We start from the raw sequence: 19,524 nt of genomic DNA on the forward strand, positions 1-19,524 counted from the left end.
AATGTCTCTTTTTTTGTCTTAAAAAAGCAAATGAAGAGTTAAGAGATGGGATTTCTAACAAATTTTTAGATTCAGAAAGTAGAGACATAATAATGTGGAACTTTAAATGATGAATTCATATGCTTCAGACTTCATATATTTCTGAATATTTTCAAGTAAAAGTTTTGACTTAAAAATAATCCTACTACTTCACAGACATTTAAAGTTAGAATCTAACATTTTGTTTTGAATCTGATTGTTATTATTCTTATTTTCTAGCAACAAGATTTTTTTCAGTCTTTCTTTGGAACAAGATGGCCACATTGTAGTCTCTAGGTCAGCAGTCTGTTTCACTTTTGCTAAACTAGACTGAAGGGCTGTGGTTGTGAGCCAGGAAGGTAGTAAATGAGTGGTAACTTATCTTTACCTTTTTCTCCCTGCAACTTTTTCATAGTGGCATGTAGTGTTCTGACCTTTGGCTCTGGAGCCCCATCTTTTCTTTTCTGAAGGTCTTGTTTCCCACGAGGTAAAAACCTGGTGCCCTTGGATCCACATCTTGCAGCATAAATCCAAAAGGGCAGGGCAGCACAAGTACTGGTTTTGCTACAGTATTCATTGTGTGCCAAATGTGATGGGCATTGGGTGTGTTGTACAACATATTCTCATCTCTGCTGAAGATACACCAGCATTTCCAGTCTCTTGACCTATGTGTGTGCTTTGCTGACCACACAGATTGTCAGTGACAACTTCATAATTGGCTAAGTTCATAGTGCAGCACTGGTGCTTGTAGTTCCCTTGACCTTGCCTTGAATGAAATTCAGCGAGTGTTTTTTGGTTTAAAGTGCAAGTCTGAGCTAATTGTACTGATGCTGTTTTTACAGAATGACAGAATGGATAAGGTTGGAAGGGACAACAGTGGGGTCATCTGTCCAACCTCCCTGCTCAAGCAGGGTCATCCCAGAGCACATGGCACAGGATTGCATCCAGACAGTTCTTGAATAATCTCCAGTGATGGAGACTCCATACCCTCTCTGGGCAATCTGTTCCAGTGCTCAGTCAAATGTGGAAACTGGATCTCTTGGTGAGCAGCATGCTCTTTACTGCTTTTGAGTCTGGCATAGAAGTCATCATTGTTGTCATGCCAGAAATTCACTACTGAACAGCTCTGCTTCAGATTGTCAAGAGTTAAAACAGAGTTGAGCAAAGCAAAAAAAATTGTACCTCAATACTCACCCCTGACAGACTATGCAGTACAATGTATTGGAACTAAAGTTTTGGAGATATATTTCCATTGATCAGATCTAGATCTGGTTTTTTGTCTAAGGCAAATCCTTTGTTTTTGTGCTGGCCAATACTGCAGTATTATGAAAATAAAAGGAGGCTGTACTTATGCACACTGGTGTATGATCCCAAGAATCTATCTATAGGAAAATATCTGCTTATGCATGTTTGATCCAAATGATAAGACTAAAACTGACATAGGTAGCGAATTATAGCTACCCCGATGGTGCTACCCGGAACTTCTGTGATACGCCATATGTTTTAGTCTGCTTCCTGAAACTGACTTTTGTCATGGTTTCAGAGCCCCAAAATCCAATTCCCGAGTCCTAGCCCCCCTCCCACATCTCAACCCAGTGTGAGATGGGTTTTCCAGACACCACACGAGACTCAAATGGGGGGAAAGGGATATATTACAATACACTGTACAAATAAATATTATAGTACACTACATACACAATCTCAACTACCTCTACCATGACATACAGTATTTACAATGGATCAAATCTCTTCTCCCTTCCAAATAAAAGTCCAGGAGGGAAGAAGGAGAAAGATCCTTTCCTCTCTCAGAGCTGCACTCCCTCTAAGGCAGCAGTTTCTCTCTCTCTTTCATGAAGCATCAGTAACTGGATCTATGCCAGTACACACGAGGGGATATCCAAGCCCCTCGGCCCTCCGTCTCCAAAACGAGGGTCTTCCGTGGGCTGTGTTCACCAGGACAAAGGTCACGTCACCACGTCATATCGCAAAGCACAGGGGTCTTCGCGACGGTCCTTATCTTCAGGGGAGTCAAGCCCCTCGCAGAGCTCCCGTGCTCTGACTCAAGACTGCCAGCTTGGCAGTACAGCGGCGGGGGCCAAGGTCACCCCCCCGCACACATTCCTTTGGCCGTCCTGGCTCAGCTCTCAGGACGCCTGAGCTTCTTAGCTCCTCTCTGCAGTGGATACTGCACTCCAAGACTCTTTCAAGTAAGAGTCCATCATCCTCCTCTCTCTCGGAGGGGTCTCAAAGGAGTTTGGGGGATTGGTTATCCTTACCCCAAAACTCTCTCTCTCTCTGTAGTGGCTTAGTCCTGCTCTCTGCTGCTGCTCTTTTCTCACTTTCCTTGCAGGAGTTCTCTCTGTGTTGCTGCATACTTGTTGCTGTTGGCTCTCTGCCACTGTTTCTCTGTCCACTGCTGCTCTGCCACCGCTCTTAGTGTCTCCTACTGCTGCTTACCGGGGAGAAACTCCTCCAGCTCTTAGCTACAGGCACTCAACCCAGTTTAACACTGTTCCAAGTCCCTGCACCCGCCAGCCGAGGGGCTGGGGGGGGCTGTGGCCCCTTAGAGGGGCTCCAAGCCCCTTCCTCGTGGCTTCACAACATGGCTTCTTCTTCTCCAACAACTACAACAACTCCTCTTCTGGTCTAAGTGTGATAATGTTTATATTTTGCAGGAGCGTTCATTGGTTCAAACCCCAAGGGTCACCACCCCCTCGGGGGTTACCACTTTTATAACTCTAGGGGGAAAACTGTTTCCCCCCACCACAGTCCCTCCATCTTGGAGTGGGGTTTGCATTTAGCTTTGAGTGACCAAATAAACCATCGTGTTCACCACTGTATCGGTTTTTCACAGTTTACCTCTTTCACTAAGTCACAGTTATGGTATTGTTGTAGAAAAAGAAATGGCAGAAATGCATGTGCACACTTAAAAGCTATAATAGTAATTCCACAAGCCTCATACTGAAGAAAAACATACAACCTAAGATTGACTTACAGACCCTTCATCTCGTATGGCAATGGTTTTAACTACTCTTTTTGGGCAACAGTTTCTGCAACAGACTTAAACCTGATGCTGATGCTGCAGTTCTGTGCGCTCAGGAAAACAGTGAGTGAGCCAAAAACAATGCTGCTTCTTTAGCCCTGAAGAAAAATAAATTGCTTCAAAGGTACCTATAAATCCTCACTGTCACATGGATATTCTCTGTTTCACTTAAAGAAACAAAAGTACAAGGATTTCTAGTTTTCTCGGCCTAGTCTCCTCCTGCTGACAGCACCATGTCATATAATAACCTTCATAAACTCAGCAACTGTGTCTTAAAAAGCAGAACCTCACCAGGTTGGAAGTAATGCTTCTTTTTGTTTAAAACCAGAAGTGCCTTTTAATTGAATCAGGTAAAGGAAACAAAACTTCTGTGATTGCAAGAAGTACTGGGGAGAAAAGTGCCACAGATGAGTTGGTTGACAGGAAGCTCAACATGACCTGGCAATAGGCTCCTGCAGCTCAGAAAGGCAGTGGTGTCCTGGGCTGCATTACAAGCAGAGTGGCCAGCAGGTCAAGAGTGGTGATTCTGCCCCTCTATTCTGCTCTGGTGTAACTCCACCTGGAACACTGCATCCAGCTCTGGGGTCCCCAGCACATGAAAGACGACTTGCTCTGGCAGGCCCCAGAGGAGGGCCCCAAAAGTTATCAGAGGGTTGGAACACCCCTCCTGTGAGGACAGGCTGAGAAAGCTGGAGTTCTTTAGCCCAAAGAAGAGGAGGCTCTGGGGAGAACTTACAGCACCTTCCAGTACCTACAGGGGGCCTAGAAGAGAGCTGGAGAAGAATATTTTAAAAAGACATGCAATGCCAGGATAAGGGATAATGATAGAGAAAGGGTAGGTTTACATCAGATATTAGGAGAAAATTTTTTACTGTGAGGGTGGTGAGGCACTGGAACAGAATGTCCAGAGAAGTTGTGGATGCCCCATCCCTGGAAGTGTTCAAGGCCAGGCTGAATAAGACTTTGAGCAACCTCATGTAGTGGAGAGGGGGTGTGGAACTAGGTGATCTATAAGGTCCTTTCCAATCCAAATCAATCTATGTTTCTATGATGTCTCAATAAATTCTAGGAGAGAGTAACAGAGTTGAGCAGCTGTTTGCATAACTAAGTTACAAGGTTGGTTGTATATTAGCAGGATTTAGTTCAAATCCTGAGGTTTTTCCTTCCTCAGATTAAACATGTGCAAAACAGAGTAAATCCTTTCACAGTAGATCTTGTTGTAGCTAAGTTCTGCAACTTCTAGACAGTGGTAAAACGTGTCTTATATGTAGCTCTCTTCTCAGTCTTGAATACTTATTACCAAGTGCTTTAAGTTATAGTTGCCCTATTGCAGACTCCTGACTTTTTCTAGAATAGATACAACCTACAGATCTTTTGCTATAAATGGAAAGAAACTCTGCATTTTTCAGGTCTGTTCCACTTCTCTCTATTTTTCCTTTTTTTTTCCCACTGAGTTACCAATATTCTCCTTCTAAAGAGAGACTTGTTTCCTTTTATGTTTATCTGGACTTGTTTTGACAAGTGTATTCTTCCTTTTTTTTCTTCTTTCTGCTTTCTTTGTGTCCTCATACTGTTTCCTGTTTGTTCCTCAGGGAACTGCATTTACCCTGACAGGGTAGCCTTTCTATCCAGAATGGATGCTTCCAGATTAATGTTAAAGGCTCATCACTGTGCTGGGAAAAATCCACAACAGTTTTAATGTTGTTGAATTACAGGAGGTTTGAAAAGCTGAGGAGCAGCTTTCACTTTGGATCAGCATCTCATTTAAAGCTTGGGGAATTACTTGATTTTATATATAAACAGCAAATTTTTGTACTGTAAAGAAGAATGGGGGGGGACATGTGTGTATCCTCAAAAACAGTTCCAATATAATACTTTCTGAAGATGTCAAAAAAAATCTTTTCATAAAAAAATTGAGAATTTGAAGTGCAAAGAATCCACTGTAAGGTACAAAATGCTGCTCTGGGTACACAGTTCATATCACTGGAGCTGGCCCATTGAAACACCAGAGGCAGCTTCAACTCATAGTGAATATTGCCCGTGGCTCAGCAAGCTCCTCCTGCTTATCTGTACAACTCTTCTTCCAGAAGACACATTCTAGGTGTCACAGTTTGAGCCACGTTAGAAATCTAAAAAATCCAATTTTCAGGCTTCTCCACCCCCTCCCACAATTTATGCCAACACCGAAGAGAAACTTTCAGGCCAGAGGCTTCTATAGGGGAAGGGGGAAGTATATACATTTATTTACACAAATAAATACTATACAAGCTAAAGACAACTATATATATATATATTACATCTCTATCAATCAGTCCTTTCAAGCCCCTCCTTTAAGTTTAGTCCAGGACAGAGCCTTTTCAAGGCTGGAAAGTAACCAGTCCCTCTGTGGGAGTGTTCTGGGCCTGAACGCTCCCCCCTCACCAAGTTCCAGTTGTTTTGTTGTAGTCTCTCCTCCTCATGAAGTCCAGGAAGATAGCTCTGAGTCCTTGCTCTCCTGCCGCTGTGTGATCTCTCTCTCTCTCTCATACTTTGGTTCATAGGCTGCTGCAGTGTAGTTCTGCTTATCAAGCGTCCACGTCCTGGCATGTGGATTTCTCCTCGAGTTTTCGGTTGTCCTGCGTGGCAGAGACATCCTCCGGGCCCCTTTCTCTCTCTCTGGGGGTCCGTCTCCAATTTCGCTTGGGACTCTTTCTTCCGAGCGCCCGGCCTACCTCCATGGCCCGTCCACTTGGCTCAGCTTCAATGCTGAGCCTCTCCTCCACTTTCCAGTGGAGGGAAAGGAAAAGCCCCCCTCCACAGCTTAGCTGTAGAAAAGGAGGGGGGAGAAGGCTTGGCTACAAAAGCCTGCCTCTCTCCTCTTACCTCAGGTCAGGTGCTGTGAGTCTGTTCCCTCACTGCACACATTCAAAATGCTGCCTCTAACTCTGCTCTGGGCTAGGCAGAGCTGGGGGGGCCGCAGGGCTCTCCTCTCTCCCAGGAGGGGAAGAAGGAGCCCAGCCACCCCCCGGCCTTCCACACCTACACGCAGCAGACACCAACAGCCCAAGTGCCAACACAGAACTTGCCAACCACTTCCGGTGCTGCGAATATATGATTTTTTTGAGCAGAAGCGAACAACATGAGTGGTGATTGGCTCTTCAGGGAACACTGCCCTGGCACCCAATCACCTCTGAGTCTCCCTCTTCTCGAGGTGGGGCCAATCTCAAACCATGACACTAGGAAATAAATTCTTTAGGAAAAGCTAACTGGATTATGTGAAAAACACATTTGCCTGGAATACACTTTCTTTGTTTATTCTTCCTTGTCTTCTTTTTTGGAGAAGGCAAATGTTGTGACACTTTGACTTCATGTGTACCTTTATTTAGTCTATAAAATAGTAGTAAGGATGATTTTTGGGACCTTTGGCATGAACCCACAACACATGAACATGCAACACAGGACGGAGTCAGGAAGCTTGTTTGGAATACAATTATCCTCACTGAAGCAACTTTTATACTGCAAAATATAGTTCTCCTAGTGATGCTTGCTCCATTCAGTTTTGTGTGATGTTGTCTCAGATTTATGGGTGTTGGTTTCCTCAAGAGCTATTTGGGTAGTCTGTGCTTCAGTGAAACAACTTTCATATATCCTGTAACAAATCCAAAAGTGTAATAAAGTAGGACATTTGTCTAGAGTTTTAATGTGAAACCAAATGATGTAGTGACCTTTTTTCTTCTCTGTGGAAGAGTAAAAGCTGGCTTGTTTTCAACTTGGATCCAAGTTTTCTGGTTTCTGAAATCACTCCTTTGGAAGTGATGTTAGACTTGTAATGCTGTCTCACAGTGACACTGCCTTAGTGACAGTAAGTAAAGCGAACTACTGTCTTCAACTTCGTTCTTGCCCGTCAGCTTTCTTTTTTGCATTGATATTAAAGTCCTAGCAGCATCAGAGATTGACTGAGTAAAATAAAAAAAAAAATACTGGGAAGAACTAAGTGGATTTAAAGCTCTTGTAATGTGATTTAGCTGCTAGAAGAAAGAATAATATCACAGGGCCAAAACACTTAGACCACCAATGTAAGGAATTTTTGGTCTAGCGATTAGGACACTAATCTCTTTTGGGAGTGCCTTGGAAGCAATTTCTCTAGGCTACTCAATATAAAACTACTGGATAGTATGGTTTCATGTCTGTTATTTGCCTTCTGAACTGTTTATGTAATTTAATTAATTACTGTTTTCTATGTAGTCCCACGTCTATCACATCTTAATTCTCAAATGCATAACTAGTTTACCATTTTGGAGGATTTAGTTACTGTCACTAACCAGAAGCCATGTTTCAGCCAACTTACTGCCAAGCAGAGCTCAAATTCATAAAGTACATTGGGCTTTTCAACAAAAAGCTTTCCTCCAGCATTGTCACTGTGTTTCATGGGTGACAATGGAGAGCTTCTGTGTGTTGCAGGAGGAGAATAATCTGCAGGAGTGCTTTGCACTGAGATGGGTATTGCTGCGAGCTTGTGTTGCAGAGCACTTTGGAACCAGCCTCACCCAGCCCACTGCTGGCCTTGATGTTCATGAGGTTCAGCACTGGCATAGCTATCAGAGTTTTTTAAATGCAAACATCAGTAATATACAACGTCCCATGATTTCTTCTAGTTTTCAGCTTAGATTACTGTCTATTCAAAAGCCTAGTGCTGCTCAAAAGATTTGAGTTGGACCCCTTAGGTGTGTATGCTGTTTGGTTCCTGATGGGCCATGAACACATACTGCAGAGATGATTTTCTGTCATTTTGATCTGCCATGTGAGTGAATATGAGAATTTTGCCCTTAACCCTTGCCCTTTTCTGCTATGATTACATTGTAGTCATGACATTAAAAGGACAATGGTTGTGGGCAAAAGGTGCCACTTATATTAAAACACTTACATTAAAAATTTCACAAATGTCTTTGTAGATGGATGGAGGTCTGCTTGGATGAAGAGCTGCCCCCAACTACAGAACTGGAAGAAGGATTAAGAAATGGTGTTTATCTTGCCAAGCTTGCAAAATTCTTTGCACCTAATGTGGTGTCAGACAAAAAGATCTATGATGTGGAACAGGCACGCTATAAGGTAACAACTTCCTCAGTTCTTTCACTGTCAAGACAAAAAAATAAAATTTTTGTCCTCCAACTGTGAAACATTATCAAACATGCTTGGTTAATTTTCAGTATCTCTCTTGTAAGACTGTTGGGACTAGATGGAAGACTCACAACAGTAAGAAGCCAGCACGATAAGTTAGAAATATTTTACCCTTAGAAAAACTCTGCTGGTGTCACTTCAACTTTTTAAGGCTGAACAAATTACACTTCTGGCTCCAGGAAGAACATGAGCTTTACCATTTATAAAGTTATTTCTCATTAGGAATAGGAGTCAAAAGCAATTTGATAAATATTCCAAACTTTTTTCAGCTTGTATAGGAGGATATTTGACATTCACTTCATTAGATCTGTGTGTTTATTTCATCGACTTTAACACTGAAAAGCAGAAAACAAACTACCAGTAACTGGGCTTAGCTTGTTACCTGTGCAAGTCATTTGTTATCTCCAAGATCCTTGATAATATAGAAATATGTACATTCATACACAGCGGTTTCACTATGGAATGCATTGTCTCAACATGTAGAGTGGGCAGAAAAAATTTGAAGTTGACATTTTTAAGGTGTATATAACTGGCTCTTGAGAACTGAGAAATTACTTAGATCCCATATGGTTAACAGAACCATGGTTAAGAATTCTGGGTACATTTAAATGCTTCTCTTGAAAATCTCCAAAACCAGACTTCAGGTTTCTTTTCTTGCTTTACCATAAAAAATAACATTAATTTAAAAAAATATATATATACGTGTATATATATATATATACTCTCCCACTTTGCTCTTACACTGTTTGAATAGGCTGTAGGGAGGGTCAGGTATTCACGCAGAACTGAAGGTTGACCAAGACCATGTTATCTGTTCTCCTTTGCAACGGTGCCTGATCAGTGTTACCAGTTCTGTATTTTGGTTCCTGGTATTCGACATCCAACCTCTACTCCTGAAGCTCAAATAACTACTGAAGGACTGTACAAATTTCCACTTCAATCCTCATCCACCCTGCTGGGTACAAATCTGGCTTACATAACGTGAAAGAAAGAGCTGGACTCAGCATGGGGCTGTTGATGTGTTAGGATGCTTCATTAGCAGGATTGAGGCTGTTACACTTTGGTCTCCAGGTTCAAACAAGGGAAAATTCCTTGAAATTAGCTTTAGGATCTAAAATTGGGAAACAACAGGAGGATCAATAACTAGAGTTTTTTTAGCTAATGTGATTTTTATAATCTTCTCCTTCTATCTTTCCAATAGAGATCTGGCCTTCATTTTCGGCACACTGACAACACTGTGCAGTGGTTAAGAGCAATGGAGTCCATTGGTCTGCCTAAGGTAAGCCTTCAAATTTTAGGAAAAAAAGTGGCTCAAGTCACTGGCTCACTAAGATTCCCTTTCTTCTACTTGAGCACAAACAGTTCCTTACTGTAAGTCTACAGGGAAGACGTAATTCAGAAAACAACTCTGAAAAGAAGGTAATGTGGAAAGCAGTGGGAGTGTCAGTTCTGTGTTGCTGCTGCCGGCATGTGTGGGCTGAGGCTGCTGTGGATGAATGCTGTGCGTGGAAATGCTCAGGGTGCTTCCCCTGTGTGAAGGCAAATGGGACACTAGCAGTGTTTTAACTAAATCTTATTGCTAGTGCAGTCTCTGTGCGGGCCTGAAAGGAATGTGGTTTAAAATAGAAAATTTAAATATTTCCTTCCTTTAGGTTACCTCTTCGCATCGTGTCTCTTGCTGCCTCTTCCTCTTAATGTACGTCCCAGTTTCTCTGCCTCTACCCTGTTTCCAGACTGCTCTTGCACCCTCCAGTGCATCTGCGTGACTATGCTGCTGCCCTCCTTCCACCAACTGCTTTCTTGGGTCACCTCTTATATTTATCTTCCTCCTTGCGGGTCTTCACTTGTCATCTCCCCCCTCTGCTGCTGTTTCTGGGCACCAGTGAGTCTATTTTGGATGAAAATCCTTTAAGGAAGGGCTGTGCGGAAAGACCTATGCTGCTTGTTTGGACATTTTGGCACCCACACACAGCCTGAGGTGAGCACTTTTTCGCTCAGGCTGCCCAGCAGCTGCCTCAGGGTGCCTGAGTGATGGCAGCCACGGTGCTGCCTGATGCACCATGGTTGGGCCCAGCTGAGATGCTCAGGCAGCCTCTAGAAGGGCTACATGGACTAATGGCCAGCCACTGTAGGCAAATTCAGTGCAGGTGCCCATACGCAGAAAAGGGCATCCATGACTAACATCAAAAATGCCATAGAGATGGAAAGGGTCCTGCCTTTCCCAGGTGAGGGTTTTTTTCCCCTTAGTTTAGTCCTTGTGTCATGTGTTCAGCTGGCTGATTTCCGCCCTGCCATCCCTCCTCTGACAGATTATGTTTCTGTTGCAGAGGATGGTCATGGCCAAAAGCTTTCCCAATTCTCCCTCATAAAGCTGTTTTGAGCAAAAGAGGGCACTGTGCTCCTGTCTTACTCAGTCTTGTCCTATTAACCATGGGACAGTGCAGCCCCACGTGCTTGGCCTGGATTGGAAGCATGCTGCCAACTCTCACAGTTAACTAAGTCTTTTATTATATTTTTGTGGAGAAACAGTGTTTAGCGACTGGGACCAAGGCCAGGAACAAATTAGTGGTAGAACCAGAATTGGAACTTATGATGTGACTTCTTGGCTAAATTCTTGCCTCTCTGTAAATATCTTTGTAAATGATGTATTCATGAAGTTCGGGGTGCTGGCAATTAGAATTATGCACTTTTAAACCATACTTGATAAGTTTGGTTTTCAATGAGGCTTTGCAACTTGTAACTGCATTCCAGGTTTTGGGTGTCTGTAGGAGGACAAGCACTACTGGCTGAGCTTATGCCAAAGTACCTTTTCTAAAAATCTTGTTGAAATGTTGTCTGCTTATCTTTCTTTTTTCCCCTCTCATTAAGTAGCTTTTATGCATTATTAAGTTCTTCCTTATGAAAACTACTGATAAAGTTAAAATAAGATCAGAAGAGACTTGATTTATAACTGTATAGAAGTAACAGCTGAAATTCTCTAAGTTTAAGGTATGGTTAAGCAGAGGAAACTTTTCTGCTCAGTAACAAGTCTTCTTATTTAACTGTGTGCTCTTTGCTTTTTAGATCTTTTATCCAGAGACCACAGATGTCTACGATAGGAAAAACATCCCTAGGATGATATACTGCATTCATGCTCTAAGGTAACTGGTGATGGGAATAAAAGTTATAGTAGCTGCCAAAGCTGGGAGTGTAAGTCTGCAAATGGCTTTAGGGTAACCAGTATGTCAAAATGTGTCAGAATTTACAAGATCATTAATTTGGAGACAAAACTTCAACTTTGTCAGGACTATTGGCCAAAGTATTTTCAAAATGGAAAATAAGGACTACTGAATTTAGCACAGACACCCTTTTCTCACTAGTACACCTCTTCTCAAAGTGCACATGGAATTTCAAAACACATACTGCAATAGAAATCAAATAAATGAACAGAAACTTAGCAAAATATTAGTATAACCATGGTGCAGATGTGCTGATCAGAGTGAAAGTTATCATGAACTGACATCTTTCTGTACCAAAAGTGAAGCAAATAATTACCAAATTCTGAGGTAACTCACATAAAAATTAACATTTTCCAAGATTTCAAATTTCTGAGCACCTCGATTTTGAAAGTAAAGTCAGGGAGGCTTTGACCACACCACTGAAAATAGAGGTTAAAAATTTTTTATGTCCTAAGATTTTTTTGATGTTCAATACAAAAACATCTGCCCTATGCTGTTCCTGGTGTGAAGGACAGTGGTGTTGGCAGACAGCTTCACCCTCTTGTGGCTCTCCTAGCTCATTTCCTGCATGTGGAGGCCTTTTCCTTCATTACTTTCTTGCAACTAAGCTTTCAGAGAACATAATTAACTTACACCTCAAACTCTCCTCTATGTTTCTAACAGTGTTCAAAGGCACATCAGCTGCTCTAGGGCTATCAGTCAGAAGCTATTCAATACATACTTTATTGAAACCTTTTTAGGGCTAATCCTTGAAACGATGTGCCCCCTCTTCTACTCTGGGATGTGCACACACTGTCAATAAATAGCTCGTAATCTGACAGCCCAGTATTTTTTTGTCATCTTTGTCAAGTGTTGCCCCTTGAAGTTATTATACCTGGTGTAATGTTAACAGGGCAGTGTCACCAGCACTATTTGAGGATGGTTCTTGCCTATAACTTGGTAGTGCAGTCTGTTTTGACAGCGAGTGCCTTGTGTAAGCTTGAAGTGATTTCCTAAAGAGGATGCACAGGGCTATAACGTTAACCAGCTCAGGCTGACACGGTGGGCTGCGTGTCCCTCCAGTCACGTTATGGGCCAGCTCAAAGTTTTCGCAGGAGGTGGAATAACACATTTAGTTTTTCCAATGTTGCTTCCTTGTGTATGGAGGAAATTATCAACTGTGGATTTGAATGTTACATAAACAACAACCCCACCAATACCTTCTTAATATCTGCCTTATCTTTGAAATGACAGTAACTCTTTTATCTTGAACTGAGTTTTATATGGGTTCACCTTTGGTGGAAGTTCTCCTTTCTTCATCTTGACATACCCCAGGACTTATGCCAGTATCAGAATAAGTCTGTGTTCTCTCTCAGATTTCACTTCCAACTTTGTCTTGTTTACGTTACTTTTCCTTGCTGTATATCAACACAAAGCTCTAACTCTGTACTTATATTTTTTATTTTAGTGCTATTATTTTAGAAAAGGACTTTATATCAAATGTGTCATGACACACCGAATAGGCCTGCAATACTTTCGCTTATGATGCTTTCCCATGAGATTATAGTCCCATGTGCCTGCATATGATACAACACGTAATAATAGAAGAAACAATTATTCTGTTTGACTTATTTCCATAACTTTTCCTACAATGTATGCCGTAAGTCCTTCATTGGAGTCTTTTAAATCAAACTCCAATGTCAGTATTAAATGGTGCATAGACTACACTGAAAGCTGTCTGGGAAACAACAGAATTAAGGACAGGGAACTTGGCTTGGCCAGCAGCGTTCTTAGTTGGGTTGGCATTAGAGGAATGCTGAGCTGTAGGAGTCTAGTTCTGTTCCCCTTCTGCTGATGTTTAAAGTACCAATCTGCTTGTGTCTGTACTCCCAGCTTCATGCCATGTACCCCATCTTCTCTACTTTCTGGGATTGTCACAGTACCCTCTCCAGGGAATCAGTACATGGTTTGCTGACCCTTGTTACTGACCTAGTCCATGTCCCTGTGGTTCTCAGGGTCCTACAACCCAGCATTGAGAAACAGCAATTGCAAGCAGGGTTTTCACCTTTGCAGTGGTAGCATAGGTGCATGTGACCACTATATAAAGAATCACCACTGAGTTTAAATGTTAAATTCTGATGCATCTTGCAGCACATGCTAAATTTTCAAAGGCTCATAATTTGGAAATACAGAGCACTTTCTCAGAGAGGTGAGGGGTTGATCTACTTTGTGTTCTTTCTTAGTTGCTATGAAGTCATTACTCTGAAGCAACATTTCCAACAAAACTATGTAAATTTAAAACAAGGTATTTTCTTCTTCTCATTCTTGAAAATCCCGAAGCCATCTTAGTTCAGGTTTTTCCTACCTGAATTCTTTTATGTGCAGTCAGCGTGCATAACTTAAGTGTTTGAAATTGATAAGACCATTTATAACTGGCCCTTTAAGAGGCATGAAATAGCCTTAACTGTAGGTAACAGGAGCAAAAAATTCCATCCAAAAAGTGTATTTCACATCTGAAATATTAGCATTTTGCAGGGAAAGCCATCGGTAATTTGATGTTTTGATGATCTTTGAGCTGCTAGAGGGCCTGAAGATAGACAATGACACTAAGCATGGTGGTTTAAATATATTTTTAGCATATGCCCTGTTTCAAGTCTAAAATAATTATCATTGCACTTACAGCATGTGGGACAACTTGTGCTGTCAAATACAGCATTGCTCTGGTCAGGAAGGAGTGGCTTAGCAAACGGTTTCTAGACTTCTGTTAAATATAATTACCTCTTGCTTTTCTTTTGTTGAAACATTAATCCTGGAAGCCTGACTTCAAAAATATAAGGGAATGGGTTTCATTTCTTGCACCATTTTTTTTCTTGTGAAAGTTGATTTGGATTTGTTCGGGGACTAAATGCAGTTAAGAACAGCTTCATTTAAATAAAGGTGCTAACAGTGATTCTTGTTCATAAATAGCAGTGCTTAGGGATATTTTTTCTTGAAAAATTCAGTTTTCAAATTATCTTTGCAGGCAGATCACTGCTACGTCCTAGACAAACTGTCCCTCTGAAGCTGGACAGCTTCATTGTTTTCCTAGGAAACAGCAGAATGACAAGCACGCTTTAAAAGAAAAAGCACACTATTTTCAGATCTATTTTTTACAGCATATTATACATGAGCTAAGCATAAAACAAGACCCAGGAATCTCTGCCTGATATGAGCTGCAGTTCTGTGTGGGTGATGCTTCATACTGGAGGGAGTTTCACCTGGGGACTGTTCTTTCCCCTTTGTTTCCCCCCTTGTTTCTGATGCCTCATATCCAGCTTCCTTACCTACAAGGTCTCCTGCTTTTGACTCTGTGGTTCCCTGAGGTTCGACTTACACTATAAAAGCATTAAGCAAGCTGTTTCAAGTGAAATTATACCTTAAACCAGAGTAGAAGTGTCTTCGTGTTCCCTGCAAGACTCGAAGCACATTTTCAGCACCATCTGGTGGTTAATAAGTTCACCCACAACGAAGGAGCATAGGAAGTATCACACCTGGCTCAATATACTCCCGGAAGTGCTGAACAGCAAAAAAAATATTCTCTAATGTTCATAACACTCTTTCTTCCTCTGTCTTTTTATTGTGGTGACCAAAAAAAAAGAACCAGCACAGCCCTTTGATGCCACTGATCTCCATAACTGTTTGTTTGATCCCCAGTGCTTCAGCCAGGATTGTGTCCCTGTCTCAAACTTAGAGCAAAATCTCTTTCTACCAAGAAAGACTGGAAGGCAGATTAGGGTAACAGAGGAACCTGGCTCATTACTGCAGTCATGGGAGGTTTTCTCCTGCAATAGCTAACTTGCATTTTAGACAGCTTAGAAAGGTGACAATGGCGGCGGCAATGATTTTGAGTGGCTGCAAAAGAGTGTCAGCCTACCTGAGATCTGTTGTTGTATTCATCCAGATTGTGATAGAGCAGAGGAGTAGCTATGGTAGAATGGAAGATAAATGCTGATTCTATGTGCTCTGAAATAAATACAGCGGCTACGAATACTTGTTTTGAAATCTCATCCTACAATTTGCTAATAACAAAAAAACACTGTACAGCAAAACACAAAAGGGAACTTCTAGATATCAAAATCCTAAGCCAAAATACACATTTACAATGAATGAAGTTGGCGTGCAGTAAGTTAAAAGAAAGGGGGGAAACAATCTATTTGGAGAAATGCATTATATAAGTCTTGTTTTTAATGTCTACCATTTTTGATCCCTTCTTGATAAACTCACTTGTTTATTGAACTTCAGTGCTAAATTATAGAAACATCAAGCTTTTGTAGATAAATACATGCCTTGTGATTTAGAAGATACTAAGAAAATAGGTATGTATTCAGCTATTTTTTTCAGGTAACACCCCAGAGCTCTAGGAATAATGACTACAGGTATTTTTCATGCTATATTGAAACAAAAATATTAGTCCTTGGATAGCACTTTAAATTAAGCTCTCTTTATTTTCCAAAATTTAAATAGCTAATGACACAAATATATTTGAGATGGTCTTGGATGGACTTACAGGTCCTTGTTTCTCTATGTTTAGTAAGGAGGGTGTCAGGGATTTGTGTGTCTTTGGCTATTCATTACAGGGATGTAATAATGCAAGTCAAAACAGCACATAAGTCCAAAGCTATAAGGTGTACTAAAGTGCATTCACATTTTGATTTTTTTTCCCCAATACTAGCTTTTGCATTTCTTTAACTATCTGTCACTAAGGTTTTTTACTTGTTTACACATCCCCTGTGATCTGAGATACACTGACAGTGCCTCTCTCTTAGAGATGGTGCTTGGAAATAGAAAAGATTTCTCCTTCTGTAAGACTTAAAAATACAGCATAAAGAAAATTGTAGATAATTTATTCTGTATTGGCTTATGAATGTCAAGGTTAAAGTGACAAGTTTCACAGAAGTGCTTTTCTCTTGTACAGAAAAGCAAACACCTCAACCATGTGCACTTTAAATTCTTTTTTTCTTCTTTGCAGTTTATATCTCTTCAAACTTGGATTAGCTCCACAGATCCAGGACCTTCTGGGAAAAGTAGACTTCACAGGTAAAAAACTGCTCTTCTAATCATCAGTTAGATGTTGTTTCTACTCGGTAAATCTGCTAACACTGTACATATTTTCTGTTATTTCTCTTCTGACAACATTGTTCCAAATACATGGGAGGCTGCTATTTTTAATGTATGTCAGTCTCTGAAGGACTGAAGGGAGGGAGTTTGTAGGGAATACCTGTCATATCTCAGAATCCTTCAAAATGGGGAGGAAAACTAATTAGAAGCTCTGACCAAACACCCATGTTTGTAGGTATGGTGATACATAATGAAACTCTTAAGCTTTTGTTCTGATAATACTTGTTTTTTTGTGTGTGTAAATAGAGGAAGAAATCAGCAACATGCGAAAGGAGCTAGAGAAGTATGGTATACAGATGCCATCTTTCAGTAAAATTGGTGGGATTCTGGCCAGTGAATTATCAGTGGATGAAGCTGCTTGTAAGTGTGGATCTTGTTGTGTTCTCTACTGAATACTTGACGGAATGCTATTAAAATATTTTCTGTGGTTTAGTTCACCTACTTTGCCACTTAATAACTAGAAAGAAAAGCAAGCAAGTTTTCACTGACTGTCACATTGCTTCACTGTTACAAGACCTCTTGCAATTTTTCAGTCTGTGTTTTTTAGTATCTCCAGTGAACCATAGGAAATGCACCAGAAGCAAAGATTTCTCAGATTAATTTGGATGGGTTTAATGGTTTGGTAGCTAGTGCTCCTCTAGAAAAATGAATTGGGGTCTGTGCATGCATCTGCACCATATGGATACAATGTATAATGGGCCATGGGAACATACTGTCTTTTCTGTGGCTCCTTTTTTTCTTTTTTTTTTTGGTAGGGGAGAGGTTGGGTGGGAGAGCCTTCTTCAGTTTTCCTAAAACACCCAAACAGGTTGCTGTGAGGACAAGTCACTGTTCCAGACAGACAGCTCTCTCATATACCGTGGTGTATATGTGGAGTTTGCCTTCATGGACAGCTTTCAATCCGTCTGACCACTGCTGTGTGACCCATAGCATGGTAGAACTCTGCTGGAGGGTAGGTCCCGCTGATGCATCTGGAATAAACTTTGCCTTTTTAAGGGAACTGAACAGTTATGGTCCTTCTGAGTCTATCTTGATCAGCTTCCACTCAAAACCAAAATTATTTTTTTGCTGCCCACACCTACTCATCTGTAAATCTGGGTGATTTTCTCTATTTAACTTTTTTTTTTTTTTTGTAGAATAAAGCAATATATATAAAAAAAATTTGCTTCAATTTCAGTTATATGATATCGAGGATGTTCACTTACATTGACACTTGAGCTCTAGTTATTTTGTTCAAGATCCTAGGCTTTTTCAGAAGGGCAAACTGAACAACAAAAGGGTTGGCTTTAGTATGTTACATTGCAACTTTGTTAAACCTTGCAAAGTAGCATAATTCAAACAAGCTGATTCATGATGTTTCTTAGCGTGAGGAAATTTCCAGAGCTTAATTTAAAACACACCTGATGTTGATTCATGTTGTCTGTATTGCATATTTTGAAGCCTGTTTAATACGTGCATACTTCTCCAAAGCTAGCTGTTAAATCGCTGCTTTTGGAAGTGGAGAGAGTTTGTCCTCTTTTTTTTTTTTTCCCTTTTTTCAGCAGATTTTCAGAGATTTAATGACTACAAAATAGTTTTACAGGGAGCTTAATTCTGAAGATGAGAAGGCTGGAACGTCCTTCTCTGAAAGCCTTGTTATAGTGTTGAGGATTTCCTTTAACTTCTGAAGTGTTTTCAGTCTTAAAGACAGTGTTTCCTGATGCTGTTTCTGTCCCTCTGGACAGGGATTGTGCTATAGATAACACGCTCTGCCTCAGAACAGGAAACATCTGCTATGGGAATCCTTATACATTAGTGAGGTTGGATATGGAGACCCTGCCAGAGGAAGGGCTCTGCCATCCTTCTTCCTAAATGGAGTATGCAAAAGGAGATATGAAGTGAAACAACTGCTGATGACTCCTACTTTGCTGCCAGCAACAGTAGAAATCAATGTGCAAAGAGTAAGCCTAAGTGCTTTTGCAGACAGCTTATTCAGCAAGCAAAACCTCTCTGTTATTCCATGCTTCTAGCCTGCTCTTTCAAGTCCAATCAGGCTTCTCACTGTTTCTCTTGGCAAGTGGGTTCACACCTACCTGTTCACTTCTATCCTAATCTTGAACCTATCTTTTGACTACTTTTTGCTAGCTCCACTTAGGTCAGTGATGCCTCTTGCACAACTGTGGAAGAAATTATGTCCTTCCTATGTGTTTTGTTATATGAGCGTGTTGGGATGATATGTTTTTCTAAGAAGGACAGTGTTCTCTTAGCCCCTTAAAGCTGATATGGATGTACACAGAATCACAGAATGTCTCAAATTGGAAGGGACCCATACAGGATAACTGAGTCCAAGTCCTTGATTCTCATAGGATTACCTAAAACTAAACCATATAGCTAAGAGCATTGTCCAGACGCTTCTTGAACCTTGGTGGGTTTGGTGCTGTGACCACTTGCGTGGGGAGCCTGTTCCAGTGAATGACTGCCCTCTCAACGAAGAATCTTTTCCTAATATCCAATGTGAACTTTCCCTTTTCACAAAGTTTAATGACAAATGAACCAGTGTGTGTCTCTGCTTGTATCTCCTCCACCATGCCAGCTGCTTGTATTTCCCATCTGATACTGTGCTGAACTGATCTAGAGTGAAATCATTTAAGAACAACTTCCTGGCTTGATCTTAGTGCTAAGATTATCCACCAAAACTATGCAAGTTGTTCCAGTAGCTGCCATCTCTGAGGATGTATAGCTTCACTTCATGCTTCATTTGCCCCTGCTGAGTTTTCAGTGATCTGCTCTCCTATCTTACTTTCCTAAATTTGTACACTCCTTTCTTTTCCTAAAACCTCAGATCTGAAGAATCTTTCATTTCTTTCACAAACTTAAAGTCTCTAACCTCAGATATTTAGTCCCTCAGTTAAACTTAATCCAAAGAAAAGGTTTTTATCGCTTTTCTCTGCTTCATCAGAACCATACAGGGTT

General features: G+C 41.0%; 1 protein-coding gene across 8 annotated transcripts in view; it reads left to right on the forward strand.

Annotated features, from left to right (window-relative positions):
• The window catches only part of IQGAP2 (IQ motif containing GTPase activating protein 2), a 133,448-nt gene that overhangs the window by 61,445 nt on the left and 52,479 nt on the right, over window positions 1-19,524 (forward strand). For all 8 annotated transcript variants that reach the window (XM_027671407.1, XM_027671409.1, XM_027671413.1 and 5 more), the window contains exons 3-7: window positions 7,993-8,149; window positions 9,420-9,497; window positions 11,282-11,358; window positions 16,424-16,491; window positions 16,819-16,932. In XM_027671407.1, the coding sequence (XP_027527208.1) occupies window positions 7,993-8,149; window positions 9,420-9,497; window positions 11,282-11,358; window positions 16,424-16,491; window positions 16,819-16,932 (494 nt within the window). The remainder of the gene's footprint in view (window positions 1-7,992; window positions 8,150-9,419; window positions 9,498-11,281; window positions 11,359-16,423; window positions 16,492-16,818; window positions 16,933-19,524) is intronic.

The sequence above is a fragment of the Neopelma chrysocephalum genome, unplaced genomic scaffold (assembly GCF_003984885.1).
Source record: "Neopelma chrysocephalum unplaced genomic scaffold, ASM398488v2 Primary Assembly neopelma1_97102, whole genome shotgun sequence".
Taxonomy (NCBI): Eukaryota; Metazoa; Chordata; class Aves; order Passeriformes; family Pipridae; genus Neopelma; species Neopelma chrysocephalum.